This window comes from Lonchura striata, chromosome 29 (genome assembly GCF_050655825.1).
Source record: "Lonchura striata isolate lonStrDom1 chromosome 29, ASM5065582v1, whole genome shotgun sequence".
NCBI classification, from domain to species: Eukaryota; Metazoa; Chordata; class Aves; order Passeriformes; family Estrildidae; genus Lonchura; species Lonchura striata.
The window spans coordinates 1,081,452-1,103,838 of record NC_140731.1 but is presented as its reverse complement, the minus strand read 5'-3'; the positions used below and the strand labels follow the sequence as shown (position 1 = coordinate 1,103,838).

The 22,387-nt window shown below is 49.0% G+C and overlaps 2 protein-coding genes and 1 long non-coding RNA gene across 9 annotated transcripts; 2 read left to right on the top strand and 1 right to left on the bottom strand.

Moving 5' to 3' along the window:
- The first annotated feature begins 1,219 nt into the window (after window positions 1-1,219).
- Window positions 1,220-3,653, top strand: COX14 (cytochrome c oxidase assembly factor COX14). Of its 5 annotated transcripts, XM_085562848.1 has the most exons (3): window positions 1,274-1,335; window positions 2,423-2,604; window positions 3,117-3,653. In XM_085562848.1, exon 3 carries the CDS (start codon window positions 3,125-3,127, stop codon window positions 3,281-3,283), a length of 159 nt encoding a protein of 52 aa, XP_085418974.1. In that variant the 5' UTR covers window positions 1,274-1,335; window positions 2,423-2,604; window positions 3,117-3,124; the 3' UTR covers window positions 3,284-3,653. The 5 variants fall into 5 exon arrangements, with proteins under 5 accessions (XP_021400903.1, XP_085418974.1, XP_085418973.1 ...); XM_021545228.3 differs by lacking the exon at window positions 2,423-2,604 and having other exon boundaries at window positions 1,220-1,335; XM_085562847.1 differs by lacking the exons at window positions 1,274-1,335; window positions 2,423-2,604 and adding an exon at window positions 1,343-1,386.
- On the top strand, window positions 2,611-2,958 carry LOC146765002 (uncharacterized). Its single transcript, XR_014950384.1, has 2 exons — window positions 2,611-2,765; window positions 2,866-2,958. It is a non-coding gene; the product is annotated as an uncharacterized LOC146765002 (long non-coding RNA).
- A 235-nt stretch (window positions 3,654-3,888) lies between the features above and the next one.
- Window positions 3,889-21,771, bottom strand: CERS5 (ceramide synthase 5). 3 transcript variants are annotated; one of them, XR_002466771.3, is made up of 11 exons: window positions 21,540-21,771; window positions 16,684-16,789; window positions 14,647-14,777; window positions 13,761-13,818; window positions 13,195-13,245; window positions 12,555-12,647; window positions 11,180-11,308; window positions 10,498-10,604; window positions 8,057-8,213; window positions 7,015-7,112; window positions 3,889-5,413 (listed from the first exon to the last, which is right to left on the bottom strand). XR_002466771.3 is itself a non-coding variant. In XM_085562814.1 (11 exons), exons 1-11 carry the CDS (start codon window positions 21,737-21,739, stop codon window positions 5,261-5,263), a joined length of 1,215 nt encoding a protein of 404 aa, XP_085418940.1. In that variant the 5' UTR covers window positions 21,740-21,771; the 3' UTR covers window positions 3,889-5,260. The 3 variants fall into 3 exon arrangements, 2 of the variants coding, with proteins under 2 accessions (XP_085418940.1, XP_021400901.1); XM_085562814.1 differs by having other exon boundaries at window positions 7,015-7,044; XM_021545226.3 differs by lacking the exon at window positions 7,015-7,112.
- Between the last annotated feature and the right edge of the window lie 616 nt (window positions 21,772-22,387).

Sequence of the window (22,387 nt, the reverse complement as noted above, 5' to 3'; positions counted from 1 at the left end):
AGACTTGCCTTGTTCCTGTGTGTCTTTAAAGGAGCCCCGTACTGAGTGACCTTTCCAGGGCTCTGAAGCCTCTGCTCAGTGTCTTACAAGGGGAATTTAATCTGCTGGCACTGCACTTGTTTCTGTGCCTTTTATTAGCCACGTTTTCTCAGCAGGCACTCCGCGACCTTTAAATTCAGCAGAACTGTCGTGTGGGGGGAGCCAACAGGGCTTCCTCTGCCGAGGAGCTTTATTGAGCTTGGAGGAAGGATAAAGGAAGTCCAGTGTGTTCCTGCAGGGCTGGCACGACTTCTAGTTCTCTTTGTCTTCAAGGGCTTCAAGGAATCCAAGTGTTTGGATACGAAGCTCATGCAGGAGAGAGGTCCCTGAGCTCTGCTCCCTCACACAAACTCCTGTCAGCACCTGCCTAGAGAATCCAGCAGGGATTTGTGTTTAGCTGGGAGCTCCTCTGCGATGGAAATGCTTTGTGCATTCCCTTTGTCCATGTTTCTTTGACCCTGGAAACCCCTGAATCGCTGCAGACCCTTGCTGAGGGTCCCAGGTCTCCAGTGATCTCTCTCTTTTAAACACACCACACTGCAGCTGGATGTCCCGAGCTATAAAAAGTCTTCCCTTTGCCATTTGGAATTATGTTCTGCAGGCTCAGCAGATCCCACTGCCGCAGCCCTGGGAGCTGCTGCTGGGGGGAAAGAAGGATGAGGAGGGGATAAAGAGTGACCCTGGCTGCTGCGGAGCTCGAGGGAGCCCCGGATCGAGCAGGGCTGGCACAGCAGAGTTCAAATGCTGCAATGGAGCTCCGTGAGGGGAGCAGCTGCCACAGGGGAGGACAGGAGGGGCTGGGGGAACGTGGCCTGTTGGGAAGGAGGCTCTGGGCTGACACCAGGGCCCTTGGGAGGGCACAGGGACCCTCAAGAAAGCGCCGGGACCCTCGGGGAGGCACTGGGACCCTCAGGATGGCAGCAGAACCCTCGTGAAGCCACCGTGACCATCGGGATGGCACCGCGCCTCCGAACCTCAGGGCTGCAGCAGCACCCGGAAAGCCTCGGCCCCATCCACGCGTGGCCAAGGACTGTCCCCTGCGGGCTCCCGGCACCTCAGGCAGGGAGCCTGGCGGGTTGCGCGGTGCAGGGGGCTCCGTGTGGGCAGCGCCGGGGCCCGAGGCGGCGGGAGCGGCCCCTGAGGGGAGACTGCGGCGGGGCCGCCGCCAGGGGGCGCTGCGGGCACCGCGCGCGCCGCCGGCCACACGTGACCGCGGCACACGTGACGGAGAGAGGCACGTGACAGCGCCGCGCCACGTGACGCGGGCCGGGAGAGCGGCGGAGCGGGACGGGAACGGTGAGTGCGGAGAGAGCGGGATGGGAACGGGATGGGAACGGGATGGGAACGGTGAGTGGGGAGAGAGCGGGATGGGAACGGGATGGGAACGGTGAGTGCGGAGAGAGCGGGGTGGGAACGGGATGGGAATGGTGAGTGCGGAGAGAGCGGGGTGGGAACGGGATGGGAACGGGATGGGAACGGTGAGTGCGGAGAGAGCGGGATGGGAACGGGATGGGAACGGGGAGTCCGGAGAGAGCGGGGTGGGAACGGGATGGGAACGGGATGGGAACGGGATGGGAACGGGGAGTGCGGAGAGAGCGGGATGGGAACGGGATGGGAACGGGATGGGAACGGGGAGTGCGGAGCGGGATGGGAACGGGGAGTCCGGAGAGAGCGGGATGGGAACGGGATGGGAACGGGATGGGAACGGGATGGGAACGGGATGGGAACGGGATGGGAACGGGGAGTCCGGAGAGAGCGTGATGGGAACGGGGAGTCCGGAGAGAGCGGGATGGGATGGGAACGGGGAGTCCGGAGAGAGCAGGATGGGAACGGGATGGGAACGGGGAGTCCGGAGAGAGCGGAGCGGGATGGGAACGGGGAGTCCGGAGAGAGCGGAGCGGGATGGGAACGGGAATGGTGAGTGCGGAGAGAGCGGAGCGGGATGGGAACGGGAATGGTGAGTGCGGAGAGAGCGGAGCGGGATGGGATGGGATGGGAACGGGGAGTCCGGAGAGAGCGGGATGGGAACGGGGAGTCCGGAGAGAGCGGGATGGGAACGGGATGGGAACGGGGAGTCCGGAGAGAGCGGACCGGATCGGGATGGGAAAGGAGTAGAGAGTCTGGAGAAACCGGACAGGACCAGAGCTGGGAGTTCGGAGAGACGGGCTGGAATGGAATGGGACGGGATAAGGTATGGAGGGAATGGCGAATCCGCGCTCCCGGCCCCTTCTTGCGGTCCGGCAGTCCGTGAGTTCCCCAGGGACCGCTGCTGGGTCCGGGCTCTTTCGCCGTGTCCATGACCCACCCGCATGAAAGGATGAAAGGGCCCTGAGCGGGTCTGGCCATGATACGAAATGTGCGGCAGTGCCTGATCCACCCGCAGGCTGCGCTGCCGTCCAGCAGGGCCTCCATCGGCTGGAGAATTGGGCAAAGAAAAAAGTAATAATTCGTTAGAATAACCTAATGAACCTCAGCAAGAGCAAGTGTAAGATCCTGCACCTGCAGAGGAATAGCCCCAAGTACAAGAGGGATCCTGGGATGCATCAGGAAGAGCATGGCCAGCAGGTCAGGGAGGGGATCCCGCCCCTTGGCCAGAGTGATGTGTCCAGTTCTGGCTCCTCCGTCAGGACAGACAAGGAGCTGCTGGAGATTGTCCAGGACAGGCCACAAAGATATTGAGGGACCTGCAGCATTTCTCTGAGGGGAGTCTGTGGGAGCTGGACCTGGTTAGTCTGGAGAGAAGACTGAGAGGGGATCTTACTAATACATATAAATACCTCCAAAGGGTCAGAGGTTGATGCCAGACTCTTTTTGGTTAATGCCCAGAAACAGGACGAGGAGCATCAACTATAAACTAAACCAAAATAAGTTTCACCTCAACATAAGGAAGAACTTTCCATGGAGCGGGGCAGAGCACTGGAGCAGCCCATGGAGTGTTGGGAGTTCTGGAGACACCTGGACATTCTCCAGTGTCACCTGCTCTGGGTGACCCTGCCTGGACACAGAGGGCTGGACTGGATGATCTCCAGAGGTCCTTCCACCCCTGATTATCCTGAGATTCCGTGTCTCTCTTGCAGGTGCAGCCATGGTGTCCAAAAAGCAGCTGGCAGATTTTGGCTACAAGGCCTTCTCGGGCTCCATGATGCTGCTGACGGTGTACGCTGGGTACCTGTGCAGTGTCCGTGTCCAAAGGATGCTCCAGCACCGCCGCCAGCGGGAGAATGTGCCTGGCCCTGAGAGCTGAGCCCATGCTGGGACCGGCCCCGGGAGCTGGGACCGGCCCCGGGCGCTGGGACCAGCCCCGGGAGCTGGGACCAGCCCCGGGAGCTGGGACCGGCCCCGGGAGCTGGGACCGGCCCCGGGAGCTGGGACCGGCCCCGGGATCTGGGACCGGCCCCGGGATCTGGGACCGGCCCCGGGCGCTGGGACCGGCCCCGGGATCTGGGACCGGCCCCGGGATCTGGGACCGGCCCCGGGCGCTGGGACCGGCCCCGGGCGCTGGAACCGGCCCCGGGATCTGGGACCGGCCCCGGGATCTGGGACCGGCCCCACCTTCGCTGTCCCCCCCAGGCTGGGGAGGCAGATGGAGTGCAATAAAACCTGTGTGTAAGTGGTTGGTGTGGTTGTGTGTGGTGTCCCCCAAATCATAAAGTGGCCTGGGCTGGGAGGGACCTCAAAGCTCACTTGGTTGTGATAGTGAAAGGTTTCTAAAATCATGGGAATTCAGGGAATTGGAAGGAAAGTTGGGGTTGGTAAGCGCTGGGAAAACGTTAGGCCTTGTCTTTGCTAGATCATGTGAAAAGGCACCTGTGTAATCATTGTATGATAAATTATGACTCTTAGATGTAATGCTTGCTTAGTAATTAGATATAATTATTGTTTAATCTTAACAAGAATAATGAGAAATTGTGGCCAGTGTGGTGGTTTGTGGTAAACCCCAAATCATAAACTGGGCTGGGCTGGGAGGGACCTCAAAGGTCACTTGGTTCCACCCCCCTTCCATAGGGAGGGATGCCTTCCACAAGTCCATTACTTCTATTCTTCCAAAAAGTTGTTTCTCCTGTGCTCCTGGCAGCAGCCCAGGTGCTCAGAGACAGATACACACTGTCCTCTCTTCTATTTCCTCAAGATGAAACGCATCACCCCAGGTTTCTGAAGCAACTTTTAATTGGAGATAAGAGTAAACAACAGTATAAAATGGTAACAACTTGAGAAGTTTCCAAAATTCTGCTCCTGATTGACCGTTCCATTGCCCCCAAGTACCACTGAGTAAAAAAAAAAAGAGAAGCAAAGCCCACAGTGTGGCTGCTCTTCCAGCCCTGGGTTCCTCCACAGCTCTAACATCAGAGCAGCAACAATCACTTGTCTCAGAGTACAGGACCAAAACATCTCATTTTTAGGAGAGTTAAACCCAGCCTACCAGTTCTGATCCTGCCTCTGATCCCTGCTTAGCCAACTGAATCCAGTAGGTCTAGAGAAGTCTTCAAAACCACAATTTGCAACAGGAAGAAAACAATTTAAAACGCCTGGATTATGCTGGTTGTCTCAGGGGCAATAAACCGCCCCCCAAACCCCCTTGCAGAAGGCTTTGGTCAAGACTTCAGAGGGGTTTGCAGCACCAAAAGAGGCAGCAGATGCTGGCCTGGTCCCTGGTGACAGCAGAGATGAGCAGCTGGGACCTCCCCAGCAGCCTGGGGCAAGGCAGAGCAGTGGTTCTGGGTTAGCACAGTTCAAAGCTCAGCTGGGAGCAGAGTCTCTGCCTCACCCAGGGCAGCTGGGACATGGAACCTGCGTTCTCTGTGCTCTGAAGTGGCTTCTGGAGTGCATCAAGAGCTGCTGCACCTGCTGGGAGTGAACCGTCGCTGAGCGGCACCAAATCCTGTGGTCCAAATGTGCTCTGCCTCGAGTTGATCCCAGTAAAAGTCAGTTTGTCACAAACAAAGACACCTCTGCAAATACCAACAGGACTCGGGTGTTTTCTTGTACTTTTGAAGCACAAAATGGCTTGAAGTGAAATCTGCAGCTTTATTTTTGCCCCGGTTGTTGGCTTCATCCTTTGTGCTGTGCAAAGCCTCTGACTGGTCAGGGTTGTGCCCGTTTCGGGTCTGCTGGAGGTTTCTGGGGAAGGGGTTTTTGATTAAAGATCACTTGGGAATATGGAGCTCAACACAACTAGATATTGAAAGAGAAGTTCGTGTTTGCTCAAGGCCAGCCCAGGGCCTTACTCCTCTCCTGTCCACTGGCCACCGGCCATGTGGCCGTTCAGGCGGTTGGAACCGTTACTGGAAGTGCTGAAAATTCCTTTTGTGCTGTTGGAAGTCACATCCTCCTCCTCGGAGCTGCTCTCCACATCACTGCGGTCATCCTTGGATACCTAAACATTGCCAATGGAATTGGGGAGTGGGAGAGGAGAAGGGGAGTTGAAAAATTGACAGAAACCAGCAGTTAAAAGGTTGTGTCTGTGTGATGAACCACCTTCACTGTGATGAACCACGTTCACTCACATCTACCTCCTACATTTGAGTCTGGCTCAGTTCAAGGTCCCAAGGAGCCCGTCACCACGTCAGGAACAAGACACAGACACTTTGTAAAGACAAGCTCCATTTTCCAAGTATTCTGTGAAAGCACTTCACTCTCGTTCTCACCAGATTAGATGACATTAAGGATCTGGTGTTGTTCTTGTCTTCCAAGGGTTCCTCTCTAGATCAGTTAAAGGCCATTTTTCTAAACTATTTTTTTTTTTTATCAAAAATTTCTCATGCCACGATCACAAGTGAGTCCAACGACCAAAAGCCAGGAATGTGTCAGTTTGAGAGAGAACATTTTGTCCTAAAGGGAACAGCTTTGCTATTTTAAAAATTAACCAGTTTTATTTATCACATCACTGCTCCAACAAAGCATCTCCATTTCTACAGCCTGTGCTTCATCTGGGACATCCCATTTAGGAGCAGGAGCCTGTTTGGACAGGGCATGGAGAACAAAGGCAGTGTCTGATCCAGCAAACACCTGCTCAGAACAGGAGGAGCCTCAGCCCAGGATCCAGATCTGCTTACAGAGCATGCCTTAGTTCAGAAACTGGCTGCAAATGCAGCTCCGTTTGACTTGCACGTGGGATTTTGAACCTTCCCAGGAGGAGTGTGGTGCCAGCTGCTCCAAGTGTCTGTCACAGCAGGGCAGCCCTGCAGAGCCAGAAGGGGAAGGGAAGAGCCCATAAACCTGGCCCTAGCTGCAGACACACACCTCGGGTGGTGGCAGGTGCCAGAACCAAACCTCCCCTGAGTGAGCTGGGCCTGGAGAGCAGCCCCTGCTCTGCCCAAGGCAGCTCCTCACTCTCCTCCCTGTGCAGCCTCAGTAACTCCATGTGCCAGCGCCCTGGCTTGCAGCTTTCTGAGGATTCCAGGATTTCACTCTGCTCTTTTGGAGTCAGGGTTAGGGCTCTGCAGCACCAGGAAGTGGTTGAACTCCAGGGAAGATCTGGCTGGAAGCCAGGTGAAGTTAATGATCTCCAGTAGCTTTTTGAATGTCCTGGCTTTTGCTTGGTGCCAGAACTTTTGCTATCTTTCCCCAATCTCCTGCTATACTGGAAGTTCAAGGGTCACTGGAAGGAAGCAGAAATCCCTGGACATTTTTTCCATTCTTGGGGGAGAAGTGACTGTTTCACTCCTTTTCACAAAAAGGAGTAAATTCCTCCTTCCCTCTCCCCCTCAGTGCGGTGCTGATGAGGAGCAAAGACAGAAATTGGAGTGTGTGGGTGTGTAAAAGCACAAAGTGAAGGTTGTGCAGGCAGGTGACAGCAGGTGAGAACAGACCCCAGGACACTGCTCTGACCTTTGGAAAAAACAGTTTTTTAGCACTCTGTCAGGACCAGGGAGAGAAGGAGAAGGCACCAAAGCCCCAAGACCAGGGCTCTGCTTTTCTCTTGGCCTTGACACAGATGTGTTTCAGTGAACAAACGGAAACACAGGTCACACTTACATGCACAGGGTGAAACTGTCCAGCTCCAATCTGGCACAGAGAAAAGGAGAAAAGAATGAAGAAGACAGAGCTTAGAGTCCTTTCTCTGGCTAGGTCACCTGGACAGGAGAGAACCAAGGAAAGGGAAAAGGTGTAGAACTCAGGATACAGAAACAGCTGCAGAGAATGAAAATCAGGCATTTGTAGTAGCAGCTGTGGGGAACAGATGAAGAGCTTGTACCCTGAAATCTGCTTGCCCTCAGAATCAACCAGAATATTTCTATTTTTCTAGGCCACATTCCTTGTGTAGGGACAGCTAAAGTCAAACACAAAATAATGCAGAGCTGTCAGAGAAACTCAGATCAGAGTATCAATATCTGATAAGAAAAAGTATTTGTGCTACTAAATCAGCTTTTTTGCTGGTTTCACAGAATCATGGAATGGTTTGGGTTGGAAGGACCTTAAAGTTCATCTTGTTCCACCCCTTGCCATGGGCAGGGACATCTTCCACTATCCCAGGTTGCTCCAAGCCCTGTCCAGCCTGGATGATCTTTAAGGTCCCTTCCAACCCAGGCCATTCTGTGATTTTTGACAACCAGCAAACCCCACTTCATCCCTGGGAGCACCTTCCCTGAGTGCTGGAGCTCACTGCCTGCACTGGCAGACAGAAGCCAGCAAAGAAGCACAATCCCCATCACATCCCAAGGACCAGCTGAAGTTGGGCAACATCCTGTATGTTCATCCTCTTGTCCAAAAGAGAGCCTGCTACCACCTTAAACTGCAGAGTGCACAACAAGAGTGTCATAATCCCCATTTTAGGACATTTGAATGTACTGGAAAATGGAGTTATTCCCCTGCATGCCAAGGAGAGACTCCCTCCCTTTGAGCACACCTGGGAACTCACAAGTGCAGAGCAATCAAGATAAAAACCACCATTTTTGTGAACTCTTGACACAAGTTCCTTAAAAACCAACATCAGCCCTCATTGAAAAGCCCAATTCCTCATAATTCTTTAATGGGGCTTGTAGGAAAGAGGACCCAGAAGCCTCCCTCACAGCCTTACCTTGCCCCTCACCAGGGCCTTGGAGGCCGTGCGGATGATGAGGTAAGACCAGATGACATGCAAGACCTGCAAGGTCACCAGGAGCCCGTTGAACAGCCACCAGGAAGGGTAGGGACCGATCAGCTCCCAGCTTTCAAACAGAGTCGTGTTCAAAATCCTTAAAGAGATCCAGAAACACATTTCAGATCAGCTGTGCTCAGCTCCAACTGGAGGTGCCAGGCCAGATGCACAACAGTTTGTGTCTCACTGAGCATCTGCTGCTCTGCTCCTGCCAGAGCCAGGAGACTGAGTAAAGCTCATTAAGAGCATTTGAACTGAGCAACAAAACAGAACATGTGAATGTGCTGCAGTTTGGTTACACACACGATCTGCTGCCAATTTTCTTCTCCAAAGCACAAGCATTTATTTATAACAACTTCACAGGAAGTGATGTCAGGCTGCTCTGGTCACCACAACAACCGTTAACGCCTTCCTGCTTGGGCAGCTTTCAGCCAGACTTAAAGATCAGAGATCATATCAAAAATAGTGTGGGCACAGGAGCAGGGCAGGGATTGTCCCTCTGTGCTGGGCACTGTGAGGCTGTTTCCAGTTCTGGGCCTTCACAGCAAGGGAGATATTGAGGGGCTGGAGTGTGTCCAGAGCTAGAACAGCTGGGGAAATCGAGGCTCAGGGGACCTTCTGGCTCTGCACAATTCCCTGAGCCGAGGGGGCAGCTGGGGGGGGTATCAGGCTCTGTTCCCAGGCAACAACAGGACAAAAGGAATGTGCCAGGGAAGGTTCAGGTTGGACATCAGGAGGAATTTCTTCGTGGAAAGGGTGGTGAGGCATTGGAAGGTGCTGCCCAGGGAGGTGGTGGAGTCCCCATCTCTGGAGGTGCCCAAGGAACGAGTGGATGTGGAACTTGAGGATCTGGGGATCAGTCACAGGCTGGACTCAGTGGTCTTGGAGGGCTTTTCCAATCTCAAAGATTCTGGGATCAGGAAGGAATTTTGTCCCCAGAAGGCCTCCCCCCCCCCTCCCTGGGTGCTCTTCTCTTCCCTTGGAGTTTTACAGATTCCTTTGGGCAGGCTGGAAGACAGAAAACTGCTTTTTGGCCCAAGCTTTGTGTTTCTTTCATTACTGTTTTGCTGTTCTTGTTGCTGGGAGTTATTGCCAGTCCTTCAGCAATTTAATAAACACTTTAGATTTTATGATGCAGAGAGGTATGGAGAGACCTTTAACAACCACATTAATTTCATACAGCTTTTAACATCTCACAAGAAAAGCAAAACAAGCCTTTCAAACAAGAACCAAAATCCCCCAAAAGGGAGCTCCAGAAGTATTTAACTCATAGCAAGTTTATGAAATAATTAAATGCAATTCCAGAGATCTGCTGATGTTTTACATTATTAATTAGTGAAGGGAATACATGTGCAGTGAAAACAGCACAGGGTCTGCAGTGCTGCTGCAGTTTGCCAGATTCCTCTGCAAAGCTGAGGAGTGACATTACAGCCAGTGGAAAACACATTAAAGATTTACAGGATGCTGAGCACTGGTGTGAGGTAAGAGCATCCCCTCATGACAGACAGCAGCTGCTAAAACAACTCTCTAGTTTGTGCTGGGAAGGAGCCTATGAAGAAATAGGATTTAAAGGTCTTCTTCATCCAGAGTCCTTTGGTGCATTTACTGGAAAATAAGCAAGAGCTTTAACTTGCAGTCAAAGCAAGTTTAAAAGATTAAGTTAAAGCAAGTTTAAAGATTACACTAACGTGAAAGGATTGTTGCTGCCTACCAGGCACCCAAAAAGAATGGGAATGCCAGGTGTCCCTGGTCCAGGAAATAAATGCAGGCAGCAAAGTGGTGTAACCAAATTGTCACCACACACAATAAATGGACAACAGCTCATTAACCAAAGCACTGCTCCAGGTCTGACCTACTGAGGTGAGAGCGAATCTCATTATGGGATGATTTTCTCTAAGCCATTTATCCAGGGTTTTACCTCCCAAGAAACCTCAGACCTATTTCAGGCTCTGAATAGTCACAACAAAAGGACAGGACTGAAGTGTCATAAGAATCAGAAACTGCAGTGATGACTAAGCCAAACACTAACAAAAATGACCTCAAGAGACTGTGCCTCACTTGTAATTATTTCTACAACTTCTTCAGAGAAGCAGAGGATCCTTCAAGCCTCTCAGGGCAGATTCTGGCTGACTCTGTCACCACTGCAGCAGGGGAGGGGCAGCTGTGAATGGGATTCTGGGCTCTTCTCCCAGTCCCTCAGCTGACTGGGGAGAGATTTCTTCATGTGCCTACTCAAACGTCCTGCCCCAAACAGCACTTGGGCCATGTGCTGCTTCAGGCTGCCTCGAGGGACAGCTGGAATGCTTGGGAAAAGTCTAAAACAAAGGCTCTGCTGAAAGGATTGGGAGAACAACCAAGACCTCCCAGATCCAGGTGCTTACCAGAAAGGGTAAATGCCCAGCCGGGTCACAATGAACACGACCCCAAAGAGCATGAAGAAAGCATCACACAGACGTTGGTACTTGGCATAATTGGCCAGTTTTGCAGCCTACAAGAGACAATAAACATGCAGATATAATTTCCTTTGTGTACTCCTGTAATTACCTGGCTGGAAAGCTGCAAGAAACTCTCAATCATATTTGTACAGTTTGGAACAAAGAGGGATTATTTGATTACTGTTTTTATACTGTTATTTATATAGTCCTACAAGAATAATGGGAGAGACTATTTACAAGGGCCTGGAGTGACAGGACAAGGGGGAATGGCTTCAAACTGCCAGAGAATACAACCACCCTGCCAGAGGGTGGTGAGGCCCTGGTATAGGTTACCCACAGAAGCTGTGGCTGCCCCATTCCTAGAAGTGTCCAAGGTCAGGCTGGATGGGACTTGGAGAAACCTGGGATAGTGGAATTGGATGATCTTTAAGGTTCCTTCCAACCCAAACAATTCCATGGTTTTGTGACTCTCAGCACCCAAGCAGTTTGGAGGAAAAGCTGACAAGGCAGGATCAGCAGCAGGAATTTCATGGCACATTTAAAGCAGTTTATCAAGAACAGGGATGTCAGCTTGTTCCCCTGAGATCCCACCAGCATTAGGGATGCAAAGATTTGAAAGGAAATTCACCTCCAAGAGGAAATCTGAAGCATCATGAAGGCACAGCACCAGAGTTCCAACCCGCACCATGTTATTCATGTACGAGAATGTGATGAGTCCAATCGTGGCCAAGTGATGGACGAACATGATCAGGAAGTCCTGGAAACAGGAAAACCGGGAGTGAAGATTCTTTGGTAGTCACACAAATGCAAAAGTTTGGAACAGAGCCACCCAACTGAGTCACTGGGGTCACAGGATTCCTTTGGTTCGGGCTCTGACTCCACAGCAACTGCAGCTCATCACACTCCCACCACCTCCACAAAAGCTTCCAGAAAGATCTCTCAGCTTTGGTGCTGCTGAAGTCAGAGCTCTGCCTGCTCAGGGATCAGCACAGTCTCTCTGGCACACTCACATGTGTACCTGCAGACCCCACAGATATGAATCAGAGGACAAGATGAGCCCTATTTTTATCTCCTTCTGGTTTTTTGGACACACTGAAGTCCCCTCAGCTCCTGGAACACATTTAATTGCTGTTACTGCTGTCAGTGACCAAGCCCTGCCAGGGCAGAGCAGGCACAGAACACCAGGTAAACCTAACAGGAAAAACAAAAAATGTTTACAGTGCACAATATTCAGGGCTGGTTCACGTTTCAGCCCCTGGCTCCCTTTACCTCACCCTGCTGCCATGGGGAATGTTAAAAGTCAAAATGAAACATTACAAACAAAGTCCCAGAAGCTGTCCATCACTCCCTGTCTGGAGCTCCACTGCATCCCATAGTGCCTCATCTGTTAATATTTCAGCACAGAAAAAAGCCTGGGTAAACTTGCTTTTTAACAGCCAATGCAAAAATTGGGATAATTTGCTGCTTTGCAGCTCATGTAAAGGAAGCAATAAGCCAGGATTTATTGAGGACTGTTCTCCAACAGCAACAATAACCAAATCCTGGAACGCAGCATCACAGAATTAGATTTGAGCATCTGCAACCACTCATCATCTGCTCCTCACACAGATGAGAAATTCCTTTCAAAACCCAATTTATAGTTTCCTTAGCATTTGCCATTTCCTCAGCAGCTTCAGCAAGGTACTGCTTTGAGCAGCTAATTTTCTTGCGAGCCTTCCAGTTAAATCTATTTTTAGGCAATGATTTGTTAAGTTTTGATTGGGAGGTATTGAGTGAAGCTGTTCTGTCCCCTGGATGGTGAAAAGAACTCAAGGATACACCAGGTCAGCCTTGCTCCTCCCTTTTTCTCAGTGTTCATAAGGTGTAAATGAGGAAGAAAACATAATTATCACTATATTTTGGCTTTTCTGGCCAGGCACACTCCCATTTTTTGTTAGTCCTACCTATTATTATTGATTTTATTAAAGCTATTGAGTGGTTAATGCAATTCTGGTTCATCTCACCTTCCTTTTAATGTCTGTAAACTGAGAAAACATGAGGGACCAGTAGAAGGCCAGCTCCAAGATATAGTAATAATAAAGCCTGGATGTTAGAGGCTGGAAAACAGACAGAGATAGTACAGTTACAAGACAAAATAATTCAAAAGTTACATTAAAATCACTTTTTTCATTCCTGCTTTTCCATCCCACTTTGTTGCTCCAGAATTGCTGAGGCATAAGTTAAATCATTCGGGTTTAATAAAAACAAGCTTAAGCAACAGGCATCTTACTCCAGGCTTACTCACACAAATATAATTGTGTGTTTGAGTTTTTATTCCAAAGGAGTAAATTCCCTTGTCAATATTTACAGCTCCTGCTGAAGCCTCTTGGAGTAGGAAAACCAGGTTCTGGAACTGTTGGCCTCTATACAATAAATAAATAAATTACCACTATGATTTTATGCCTTTTTCTCCCACTTTTAATAATCTCAGCAGCAAATAAACATAAAGTGACTAAGTCAGATGTATCTGAGAAAACCGTGCAGTTGACAAACCTAACCTGTAAAGGCACAAAGAGTAAACGGCAGAGTTTTAATCCAGTATCAATAACGAAAATAAAAACTGAAATTGTCCAAGAAGTTGGATAGGAGGTGTTTCTCTCATACCTGGAAAGGGTAGTTGTACCAGCATTGTCGTGTGTCCCAAAACCAGGGTGCCTAAAGGGAATAGGTAGGTTTTTATTATATATAAATAAGAAGCTATATAAAATCCCAGTTTGTACTGGATGTTTTCCTCCCCCGTCACCTGACACTAGAGCACTGCCTCACTGAATTTTTACCTTCATTTTGCCATTTACTGTAAAAAACCCTAGTGATTTAAAGTCTAATTTGTGCTGTCAATGTGAATTCTGCCGCAATGGAAATTTCTAGAATAATCATACAGCTCTAATAATAATAAAGACCCAAGGAGGTGAATATGTATCCTTTCAAGAGGGAAAGATAAAAAAAGGAGCAGGTCTCCATAGCAAAGAATACCCAAACCCCACCTTTTTTTCCCCAACATTCTGGGATAACACATCAAATAATTTTCTATTATTTCCAAAATGGCAGATCTGTACAGAAGCTTCCCTATAGGGTAGAGAAGGTCTTTAACAGAACCCCCAGGATCCCAAATCAGGGATCATTCAACTGCAACCACACGGAACAACAACGTGGGCGACAGAGCAACTCACCGTCCAGAGAAACCTGATTCCATAAAAAAATATACTGAAATAAAATGTAAATCTCCACCTGGAAAAAGAAGTAAAAAATAAACTTAGGACTTAGAATCAGCTTTTGGTTAGTATTTGTAAAATTAATTGAAATAATTAGGAAAACCCCCAATTTTGACACCTGAAAAGCCTTTGCCCACCTTCATTTCTAAACATTTCAGGCAACAAAAACCTACTGAAGAGTTTTCACACCACACGAGTTTGCATCAACAGCTAGGTTTGAAACTCAGGGTGAACATGCATTATTCATATGCTTTAAGAGATAACAAGCAAAGCTGTTGTCACCCAGAGGTATCCTAATGTATGTATTTTTCCCTCTTACCTTGTGGCTTTAGGTAGACAAAACCATACTGGGGGAAGAATTGAAAGTTACTGGAAAGGAAAGAAACCAGCAGAGGAGAAACAAGTCAGGAAAAAATACTGAGGTTCTACTGCACTACAGAGAAAACTGCAGGAGCTTGGAGGGAACGGGAACAAGGAATGGGCTGAAAAGAGAAGAAAAGGAAGCCAAGGAGTGTCTGTGACTGGGAAAGGCAGAAGGTGGGAATGGGAACGAGCTCTGGGTGGGAACGGGGCGGTGCAGGAGCGGCCCAGGGGATTTATGGCCAGTGTGGGCATGAGGACACATGGACAGGGACACACAGAGAGAGACAGGGACACATGGACAGGAACAGGGACACAGAGAGAGACAGGGACACACAGGAATGCCCACAAACATTTCAGAATTCTAAAACCTCCTTTAACTGCCCTCATTTGCTTGTACAGGAATTTTGGCCCTGGTCTGGAGGAGCAGCTGTCCCCAGGCCCAGCCACAGCTCTAAGATGAAGCCCCTCTGCACAAACATACATGCTCTCACAAAATTTAGTAAGGGTGGTGGGTTTGTCCTGGTTCCTCCGATGCCGAAACCAGCGCTGGATCTTTCGGACATCCCAGTCCAGCTGCTTGGACAAGCCTTCTAACCTTTTTCCATCTGGAGACTGAAGTAAGAAAAAAATGTCATTTCTCTCACTCTTAAAGCTACTTTCAGTCCTGCACTATGACAGAAATAATGCACAGATAACAAAAAACACACCAGGAAGGGATCACATAGTCTGAAAGCAAGAGAACCCATTGCCACAAATGGTGGTTCAGGTTTAACCTTCATAAGCCACTAATTACTTAATTACTCAGAATGGTTTTGGTTGAGCATTTCCTCACCTATATCATGAGTTGACAGCACATTAACACAAAGAATGTGACTGCTCTGTCTGTTAATTTGGGGAGAGGAGGTGTTAAAGTGTCCTGTCCTACCTGTTAAAGCTGTACATCAATTCAAACAGCTCAGAACTCGGGAGCAAAGCTAAAGATGTTTAAGGACAGCGAAACTTTCAAGTAAGAGTTGGTTTAACACAGTAGATATTTGTATATTCCATAAGGGCACTGTAGAAATTGTGTTATTGCTGTTATCACAGTTTATAAATGAAAATATATCTGAAGACTGAAGTACTTCCATGACAAATATAGATATAATATATCCCTGTTCTCCACCTGCCTGAATGAACACAAATGGGTTTATCAAAGTGAACCAAACCTGGTAGCTCCCTCTATAATTGCCCAGGAGTGAGAGAATTCAGACCAGCTCTGCCAGGGAGCTCTAACACTGAAAGATGATAAACACATTTTACTATTTGAGTTACATATCAACCACAAAAGCTATGCAGAATGTTGATTTAATAAAAAATAATCTGTTTGCTCAGCTGAAAATCAAAGTCAGAGTAATTTGATTTTCAGTGTTGAGACCGTGACTGTCCTGTCAATCCATCACACATTTCTCAGCACCTTTCCCGATTGGAAAGCACCTGCCTCCAAGGGGAATTCAGAGCTCCCAGCTCATGGCAGCAGCAGTGAAATCCTTCCCCCAGACTCTCCAAACCCAACAGCAGCCACAGCACACTGGGACAGTTAAAAATTTCATAAGCCAGACAAATTCTGCACAGCCTGTGACCTCCTGGGTTTTCTAAACATTAATTTCAAGGACATCCCCTGCATTGAAGTTCTCCCAACAAAGGGCATCAGATTCTGGGGATTCTACAGTTCACACATCATTCCAAATACCTCAAAACTTTAATGTTCTCACAAGGCAAGTTTTTTTAGGTATTTCCAGAATTTCCCTTTATCTGCTCTAGTAGATGAGGTTCAGCATCACCAAATCTCAACAGAAAACGTTCAATTTCGTTATCTTTAATGAAAATCTATTGCACTTATTCAATGTTGGATAAAATGCAATAGGATTCTGTAATTCTGTAGTGCTGTAGTCCTGTAAGCTTAAGGGAAAGAAGGAAACAACCCAAAGAAACACCTCCTGCCACCATTAAATGCCCTGACCTTCATCAGGACATCCTTCACTGACTGAACACCTCCCTCAATAATCCCCTTCCACTGACAACTGTTGTTCAAGCTTACAGTAAATGGCAAAAATGAGAGGAAGACATTCACAATAAAACAAATAAAATCAGAAAAGGAACTGAGCTCCAGAAAAAGAGGAACGCTTTCCCAATAAAGTGGAAGATGCTGGGAAATCTCTTATTAAACCAAGAATCCCCACTGTACAACTTGGACCAAAGGCAGGGAACTAAAGGAAGCAGCTCAGGCTTGTCTATCAGGGGAACTTTTTTATCCCGAAGAAGATTCCTCTGTGCACAAAACCATGGCTCAGGCACACAGGGAATTTACTTTGTTACCAGAAGGACGTGCCAGAGGCAAAGTAAAACCAGAATGAGCCCACATGTGGACACAGAGTGTGAACTGTGCATCTCAATCCAGAAAAGTGGAAGGAAAAGCCCCCTGAGACACTTCCAGGCCTCCATTCCCTTTGGAAGAGGTGGAATTTGAAATGTGACTCACCTTAGTGATGGATGTAAACACTTTCTCTAAAATTGCATTGGGCTGGGCTCTGTGAGGTCCACTGTCCTGAATGCCAAGGTTTATGGCACATGGCTTGGCAATAAACCTGCAAAAATTGCCCAGAAAGAGCTGGATTAAAACAAGATATTTATTTCTTTCCTCTGCCTAAATCACAAGGACCTGGATTTGTCACCAGCTGCAAAACCTGGTGAAAAAGCTTTTGAAATCTCCATTCCACCGCTCCCCAGGTGAAGAAATTTCTTTCATTAGTCCATATGATAACTTCAGACAGCACATACTGTGCAAACCAGGATGAAAAATTAAATCTTAATGCCTTTGGCTTCTAAGGATCTGAATGTGCTCCCCAGGGAGATTCTCATTCCTCAGCAATAAAACAATAGACTGATAGCAGTCTGCTGTGAACAGAAATGCTGGAGATGAAGCCCTAAAACAAAGCATTTTGTTTCCAAAATAGGCCTTGATGTCACATAGCTCAGAAAAAAGGGAAGTTCAAGTGACACAGCTCCCAAAAGCAACTTTTTTTGGCGGGGCAGGGTGAAATAAAGTGGCTTGTTTCCTTCAGGACAGACAAGAAGATGCAAGTTCCCCAGTCTGAAAGATCCCTGATATCAGGATCTCATCCATCCCATGGTCTCTGTGTATTCCAAACTGATTTAACTCTTCTGGATTTTACAGACTCTGAAAATAAGCCTGGGTTTGCAACTAAACAAAATGACCATGTTTGTGTCAGAATGGGCTCAGGGCTCCAATGTCTACATTACCTGACATTACCTCTCCTGCTGGTGGGCAAAGGGGGGGGTTGAAGGAGCAAAATTTAGTCTCTTTTAATCAGTTATTTTAAGGAAGAACCTGTTTCTCAAACCGATTTTGAAAAGAACACAACATTTGAACCATTAAAACCATTTTGCTTTCACAGAGAGTTTGTTTCAGAGAGAGCTAAACTGAAATTTCACATATCTAGGAGCCTCCCAGTGCCACCAAGCAGAAAATTCTGCTTTTTCCAACCACAATTGTTACTTCTCCTTGTGTTTAAAAGGAAAGATTAAAATTCAGGAGAATCGTGGCTCTAAGTGCTCCAAACAGTAATTATTCTCAGGAATACTCACTCAGTGCTTCAGGAACAAATATCTGTGACTGTGTTTAAGAACAGTCCCAGGTCATGGAGTTTTCCCTTGAGGAATTACAGATCAGCTTGTGACTGATCCCAAAGGAACACCCAGCTCTCAGAAAACACTAAACAACCGACAGACACTGTGGACTCAGGCTCCCCCAGTTCTTCCTATGTCTCTACCCAGGACCCCCGAGGTTAAAAATCCCTCCAGGATCATCGAGTCCAAGCTGTGCCTGACCCACTCCTTGTCCCCAGGCCACAGCGCCACATCCTTGGACATCTCTAGGTTTGGGGACTCCAAACCTCACTGGGCAGCCCCTTCCAAGGCCTGACCACCTTTTCCATGAAAAAATTCCTTCTGGTGTTCCACCTGACCCCTCTTCAGGGAGTGGTGCAGAGCCACAAGGTTTCCCCCAAGCCTCCTTTCCCCCAGGCTGAGTCCCTTTCCAGCTCCCTCAGCCTCTCCTTGTGCTCTAGACCCTTCCCAGCTCTGCTCCTGTCTCTGGACATGCTCAACTACATTTCAACACCCACAGCTTAAAAAAAAAAAAAGAAAAAAATTAATAAAAAAGGAAGGAGTGATTTCCTTTGAGCTTGGCTCCAAAGGCTCATGGCTTCCGCCATAATCCAGACCACCAGCCAGAAATCATGTCCTGATGTTATGAAACATTTGGCAAGACCCCCACAAAAATGTAAAAAATAGTAAGTATTAAATGGCTTTATACTCTGCTTTCCTACAGGATATACCACAAGTGCAGAACAGAAGTTCACATGTAAACTTGCAGGTGGAATATGAAGTGAGTGGTCAATCCCCTGCTCAGACAGGAAAATCCCAAGCTTTATTTAGGTAAACTCAGCAAGGTAAACTCACACTTCAAACTGCTGTGGCACTTCAAATTTTTGGTCCCAGAGTCGGTTTTCAGATGTGTTTTGCACTGAATCCTACAGTGACAAATTTCTGCACAACCCCCAGAATAGGAAAAAATGCTGCCCAGACAGCATAATTTCCATTCTTGGGGATATTCAAACTAAACTGAACTCCACAGGCAACCTGAGTTGCCTGAACACTGGCCTTGCTTTGAGGAGAGAAGTGGATGAGGTAGCCTTGAAAGGTCCCTTTTAATCTAAATGATTTTATGATTTTATAGAAATCTCAACGGCAACAAACTATACCCAAGGTCAACTTACTGCCACACCTTCCAGCAAGAAATTCTCATCACATAAACACTTCTATTAAACCTTTATCAACAGGGATCAGCTCACACCCCAGCCTATCCAGCCACCTCTTTCACACTAGTTGTTAACACACACTGATTTTAAAACAAATTTTCAAGTCCACAGACTCATATGTTAGAACAAATAGTTCTCAGGAATGTTGTGCTTCACAAAAAGGCAGAATCTTTCTTTATGAACATTCCAGTTTGGCTGGTGACTCCCTGTCACAGCTCTTAAAGGACGAACAATCTCCAAAGTGAGACTTATTGAATATGCCTTCTTTGAGTTTGTATTTCTAAGATTTAACCACCTCATTCCATAATAGACCTGATTAAGTAACATCTCAAATCACCTTTTACAAAAGGATAATCAAGGATAAAAAATGTGAAGCCAAATTTAGGGGCAGAAGTCATTCTTTTTGCTGACTGGACAAAAATCCTCACCCTCTCACTTTCCACTGTCTTTACCTTCCTCTATGAGTCCTGCCTCGACCCTACAGTCACAAACTACCCACAGACAAACTAATGATTATTTTGTCAATGTCATGATGTGAAAAGTAGTTTTTTAGTAGAATTCTAAGTAACAGAAATGTGTCAGTGTTGTAGCACAAAGCTCTTCCTCACACTGAGGAGCTACAAAAGGAGAAAGGAAACGGCTCAACCAAAAGAGTTGCACGAGCCTGTAATTCACATTCTGAGTCACCAAGTCCAACTGTGAAATGTGTGTCAAGAGAGACATTTGACAAAATCAAAGCCTGAATTGGGATAAATGCACCACAGGAGTTTATTGAGACAAAGCTGAACTTTCATGACATGTTCAAAGTGGCTGGAAGAAACAGAAAGGAGTTTATTCAAAGATATGTACTTTTAAAATAAACACACTAGAAACTGCCTGAGATGGGCTGTGACAATCTGCTTTCACTTTGGGACACCATTGAGACAGAGCTGAGATCAGGAACAACCCCCTCAGGAACCAGACCCTGGCCTCTGAGTTTTGCTCTGCAGGCTCAGGAGTTAAATCATCATTTGACTCCACCCTAAATTAACATCACAAAAGAAATTTCATAAACCAGGGAGACATTATCAGGACAAAATAAATGCTGCCTGGAGCACTGTGCCATCAGGTATAGTGCATCTTCCCCAACAACTCCAGGAAAAGAGAATATTCTGCCCCTCGTCTCCAGATGACATTTGGATTAGGAACCTCCCTATTATATTATTTTCATTGTGTCTCACAACCTCCTTTCTTTATGTCCTTGCAAGTACCAAGGTTTGGCCAGGATCAGCAGCACATGAAGCTGAGATAGGATTTGGGCAGTGCCATGTGTGTTCTTGGGTTCTTTGCACTGGTTTTCTGAAGCCTTTTTTTTTCCTAAGGGCAGAAAGACAGCATGGAGAACAGAGCCTCTCAAGTTTCTCTTCTCTTCTCTCTGCTGACTTGCTTCATTTTCTTCCATATTTGCCATATTTTTACTTCATCCTAACCACCTCTTCTTAATTTCTGAAAGCTCAGGAAAATTCACACTTCTTAAAGAAAACCTACAGAAAAAAATTCCCACTCATTTTAGTCCTGCAGCCTTTTTCATGCTGACAAATACCAATGGAATCATAGAATAGTTTGGGTTGGAAAGGACCTTAAAGCTCACCCAGTCCCACCCCCTACCATGGGCAGAGACACTTTCCACTAATCCAGGCTGCTCCAATCCATCCAACCTGGCTAATCTCTGCCCTTTCAAGGCAGAAATTTAAGATTAAATCATTGTTTAACAAACTACCTGCACAGCAATTGAGGGTGTCTTGGTCTGTTTCTAAACCTAAGGGTTTCCTAAGTAAGCCGCTTTACTAATTAATATGTCTGCCACCCACACACTGCCTGTGGCTGTGGCAGATCCACACCACACACGGATAAACCTGTGCCCCAGGGCTGAGTTCACATGTTTATGGATGCCCAGGTAAATGAGGAAACCCGTATTACACCTGTTTATGGGCAGAGATGAAGAGCCGCAGTCACATCCATCGTGCCTGAGACGAGAGAGAGCCACCAAATATTTAATAATGCATCAGGCCATGTGAACGAGCCCTATTTCCTCATCCAGGAACTCAGGGAAAGCACAATAAAGCACACACGGAAGCCAAGAGCGAGCAGCAGCCGCCAGCTCTGTCCGTCATCCCAGCGAGGTTCTCCTGGGCAGGAGCAGGGTAAAAGTGAATTCCTATATAAAACATGGGATTTTTCTTGGCACTACCTCAGCACCGCCGGAATGGAGGGGCCTCTCGTTATCCAGACCCAGAGCAGTGGAGCCCCACGGGCTTGTGCATGTCGCGACAGACACGACTCCCGCGACAGATCCCCGGGATTACACAATGTCCCCTTTCCACGCACGAAGGGCCTGGCGGAGGCCCCGAAGGGCGCGGGGGAGTCCCCGCCGAGCCGCCCCCCGGCGCGGCCCGGTGCTCACAGACCCCGGCGCCTCCCGGCCCCGCCGCCCCGGGGCCGGCCCCGCGCTCACCTCTCGAAGAGCAGCCGCACGGCGAAGATGCCGAGCGCCAGCGGGAAGGCGGAGAGAACGTGAGCGGCCCGCGGGTACTGCAGCCCGCTGCCCGGCGGGCCCGGCTCGCCGGCCAGATCCGCCCACGTTACGTTGTGTGGGAGCCAGAACCGCTCGTTCCAGAACCAGGCCCGCAGCGCCGCCGCCGCGGCCGCCGCCATCTTCCGCCTGCCGCCGCCGCGCTCCGGCGGCCGCCACAGACACGGGGGCGCGGCCGAGCGCCAGCCCCGCCCCGCCCCTCGCCGCGCCCATCACGGCGCCAGCGAATCGGGCGGCAGCCTCGCCCTCATGGGGCGGGACTTGAGGAGACCGCGCCCCTCATCGCCCCCGCCCCTCGGCTCGGCCCTGCCGCCGCCACACGGCCGAGCGCCAGTGACACGGCCGGGCGGGGCTGGAGGAGGCCGCGCCTCTCACTGCCCGGCCACGGCCCGTAAGGGGCGGGCTTGGAATACACCGCGCCCCTTTTTTGCATCACCGTTCTCCTCATTGCGTCGCCCGCCACGGGCTGTGCGGAGCTGGGAGGAGGCCGCGCCCTTTATCGCCTCGCACCGCCCCTCCCGCCGACCGCAGTTCTGGCGGCCGCCACAGCCACCAAACGAGGCCGGAACGAGGGCCCGGTGCTCACCGCCACACCTCAGCCCGCCCCTCAGTGCGGCCGTTGCTCACGGGGGTTCCGCCGGGCCCCTCGCGCGCGGCCGGTGATTCTGGAGCATGCGCAGTGCGGCGCCCCTGCGCTCCCGCCCGTGGCGCGCGCGCGGGCTCGTGAGGGAGGAGCGCGCGCACGCTCCCCCCCCCCCCCATGCCCATCT

Coding starts and splice junctions, on each gene's coding strand:
- COX14 (XM_085562847.1), top strand. CDS start 1,356: ATGGGAACGGGATGGGAACGGGATGGGAACG. Junction 1,387..3,116: donor ATGGGAACGGGATGGGAACG/GTGAGTGGGGAG, acceptor TCTCTCTTGCAG/GTGCAGCCATGGTGTCCAAA.
- CERS5 (XM_085562814.1), bottom strand. CDS start 21,739: ATGGCGGCGGCCGCGGCGGCGGCGCTGCGGGCCTGGTTCTGGAACGAG. Junction 14,778..16,683: donor TGTTTACATCCATCACTAAG/GTGAGTCACATT, acceptor TTCTTACTTCAG/TCTCCAGATGGAAAAAGGTT. Junction 13,246..13,760: donor GAATCAGGTTTCTCTGGACG/GTGAGTTGCTCT, acceptor TATTCCCTTTAG/GCACCCTGGTTTTGGGACAC.